At 32.1% G+C, this 2,944-nt stretch overlaps 1 protein-coding gene across 1 annotated transcript; it reads right to left on the bottom strand.

Moving 5' to 3' along the window:
* Window positions 1-744: 744 nt before the first annotated feature.
* LOC131625114 (transcription factor JUNGBRUNNEN 1-like) lies at window positions 745-2,011 on the bottom strand. Its single transcript, XM_058896006.1, has 3 exons — window positions 1,802-2,011; window positions 1,343-1,659; window positions 745-1,266 (listed from the first exon to the last, which is right to left on the bottom strand). Exons 1-3 carry the CDS (start codon window positions 1,983-1,985, stop codon window positions 844-846), a joined length of 924 nt encoding a protein of 307 aa, XP_058751989.1. The 5' UTR covers window positions 1,986-2,011; the 3' UTR covers window positions 745-843.
* Window positions 2,012-2,944: the final 933 nt, after the last annotated feature.

Genomic DNA, 2,944 nt, shown 5'->3' with positions numbered 1-2,944 from the left:
AATTGTAGCTACAATATTGTTTTTGCAGTAATCTCCGCAATAACATCTGACCGCAATTGCAGTGTGAGTTAAAATAACATATACGATCGCATAAACTACCATATTAAATTTTTTTGGCTATGTTTTCCAGTTCTTATCATCAAAAGTTAAAATTTCTTATCCTCAAACTTCAATAATGTTTGAGATGTAATAAAAATCTTAACTTTGACATCGTCTCAACTATGTCTTTAAAAACACTACAAATTATTATTCATGTTGTAACAACCACAATCGTAATATAAAACCATGCACGTCTTATGATTCTCCCCTAATCCGAAACGAGGGAGCATTTTTACACTTGGAACAAATTCTTTAGGAGCAATATACCTTTGTGAAAGAAACACCACATACTCACCCAAAATCTTAAGGTAATAATATGTCTACGGGTTTTCTCACTTAAAAAATGCTCAAATCTCCACATTTCTAATCAATGTGGGACTTCTCCACACTACTCACACTTGTAATTCTTTGTAATTCTTTTTCAACCTAAATTGGTGGGGAGGAACTTGGGAGGTTGTTCTTGAATTGTATTATCCAAACCCATCTATCTGGTTCCATAGATATTTCATCCTTAAAAACTATCTGCAAAAAACAATTAATCTTTTTTTAGATGATTAGCATGAATTCAAGTCACAAATTAGCATGATCATGTCAATAAGTATAACAATAATGTCATTACTAAAAGTTACATTACATATGTTACAAAAAATATCAGTATTAATATTATAGCCCTAAAATACCAACATATCACTGTATTTCAAAATCTATTAATCTAAATTAAACATGCCCAAGTATATAACTACATTACAAACTAGGTGAATCAACAGAAAACTTCACAACTGATCCAAGCTCATCCCAATTATCAAAGGATAATAACTCATTAGCAGCCTCATTAACCCAATAATTCGAAGATTGCGTTACACTATTTTGTTGAGGTTGATGCGCCACGGAAGAAGAGCTCAACTGATCTACATGAAACTGATTCATTCGATCAATGCTCGTATAGTTGTTGATCGAACTGTGTTCATTAATAGGCCGATGCTCGTGGCTTGCACCAAAATTGATATATGTTTGTTGATTTGCGCCGAACTCCATATTGTTTAATCTACTACTCTTTTCATGAATGATCTGACTCTGACGCTTGTTCGCCAATGGCTTCACCTCAGGTATTTGTTGCTTCTTCGGCGGTATATTTCTTTTGAAAATCCTACATAATGTCCAAATTTCCTGCATGCCATATACAAAATCATTAGAACCTGTTTGTTTCCAATCATTAGAACCTCAGGTAAATCTTACTTACTGCTTCATGAGAAAAATCATTATCCTTCTTATCGCGGTCACGATCTGCGCTGGTAGCAATATCAGACGGAAGACGAAACTCGTGCATCATCCAATCGGTTTTGGCGCCCTTACCAGCGCTACCGCGGTAGTAAACAAGTGTTTTCTTGAGTCCAACGCAATCATTTCCTTCTCCTCCATTTGAGTATATTGCTTTGTCTATTCCTGTTGCTTTCCAGAATCCAGATCCAGTTACTCTATTTGGCCTAATACTGTTCTTATATTTTCTCCCTCTTTTGCAAAAAAAATAACCCTCTTTTTCTGCTCCATGTACACTAGATTCTGCATAATATTAGAAACCCTAATTTTCTTACATTTTTCAACAGTGATGTCATCTAGCAAGAAACTAATAAATCTTCAAAACTTGTAATAGAAGAATCAACAAAACTTGAAAAAGAAAATTATTAGTGAGATGAATACATACTTGGAAGATCCCAAGGATCATATTTGTAGATATCAACTTGTTTGATGAGGTCAATAGAAATAGGTTTGTTGTCGAGTTTTCGTCGAAGATAAAAGGTGACAAGTTCTTGATCAGTAGGATGGAATCTGAATCCAGGAAGTGGAACATCATCATCATCATCATCTTGTAAATGTTGAATATTCATGTTGAAAGTTGAAACCCTTGTTCTTGTTCTCTCACTCTATATTGTGTTTGGTTTTTGGTTTTTCTATATAGATATATAAAAGGAGAAGAAAAAAGAATAAAAGTCGTGGAAGAAAAAAGAATTTCAATGAAACGAAGAACCTTCTTTTGAATAAATACGGTAATGAAAGTCGTATGATACTGATACGGATGAAATTTTCATGTTGGTCAAGTCATGTGGTTTGACTTGTGCAAATTATTTTGGATGGCTGGACTTGCTCAATTTTTTTCAATTATTTTGGAATTAAATTCAATATATGTTATGAAGAAAATGTATATTTGAAAAGTTAAAAAATAATTTTTTTATTTTAATTTTTAATCAAATTAATTACATCAATATTCACATATTAATTAATTTATATTTTAATTCGGGGTGACTAAACGTGAGACATAGTAATTGAAGATGTTTATAAAATTGAACTAAAAAAAGCAGAAAAATTAAGGTTGAACTTTTCTGCTCAAATATCTATTTCGTCTTTGCTTTGGAAGGTACTAGAATTGAAAGCACAAGTATACTCATAATCTCCTTTTGTATAAATGTATGTAGCTGAGTCAAGCATTAAATATAAAGCAGCCTCAATAACAAAAAAAAAAAAAAAATCATTTTTCTCTATTTCTTAGTTTATTTAACAAGTAAACTATTTATTTCCAAAAAGAAAATCTATATATTCCACTATCAAAGGTATGACAATTCTATAAATAACAAACAATTGACATATATATTTCGTAGGAAGGAGGTCTGAACTTTGGAGGGATATTCTATTAACTAGATATGGAGGTATTCCTTTCTTCTTTCTTAGTGGAGTTAGGATTAGGGTTCAAAATTATTCATGGCCGCCATCAAATCATTATAATCATGTTCTTGTCGGTCGCATGTCTCTCACAACTTGGTTTGTTTGTTTGTCAACACTTTGACTATGA

The sequence above is a fragment of the Vicia villosa genome, unplaced genomic scaffold (genome assembly GCF_029867415.1).
Source record: "Vicia villosa cultivar HV-30 ecotype Madison, WI unplaced genomic scaffold, Vvil1.0 ctg.000189F_1_1, whole genome shotgun sequence".
NCBI classification, from domain to species: Eukaryota; Viridiplantae; Streptophyta; class Magnoliopsida; order Fabales; family Fabaceae; genus Vicia; species Vicia villosa.
Note: the sequence above shows the minus strand (reverse complement) of the source record. Positions and strands in the feature narration are given on the sequence as shown.

Excerpts from the sequence above, each read along its gene's own strand:
- LOC131625114 (XM_058896006.1), bottom strand. The coding sequence starts at position 1,985 with ATGAATATTCAACATTTACAAGATGATGATGATGATGATGTTCCACTT. Across the intron at positions 1,660-1,801 it reads TGATCCTTGGGATCTTCCAA|AATCTAGTGTACATGGAGCA; the intron begins GTATGTATTCAT and ends AATATTATGCAG. Across the intron at positions 1,267-1,342 it reads ATAATGATTTTTCTCATGAA|GAAATTTGGACATTATGTAG; the intron begins GCAGTAAGTAAG and ends TATGGCATGCAG.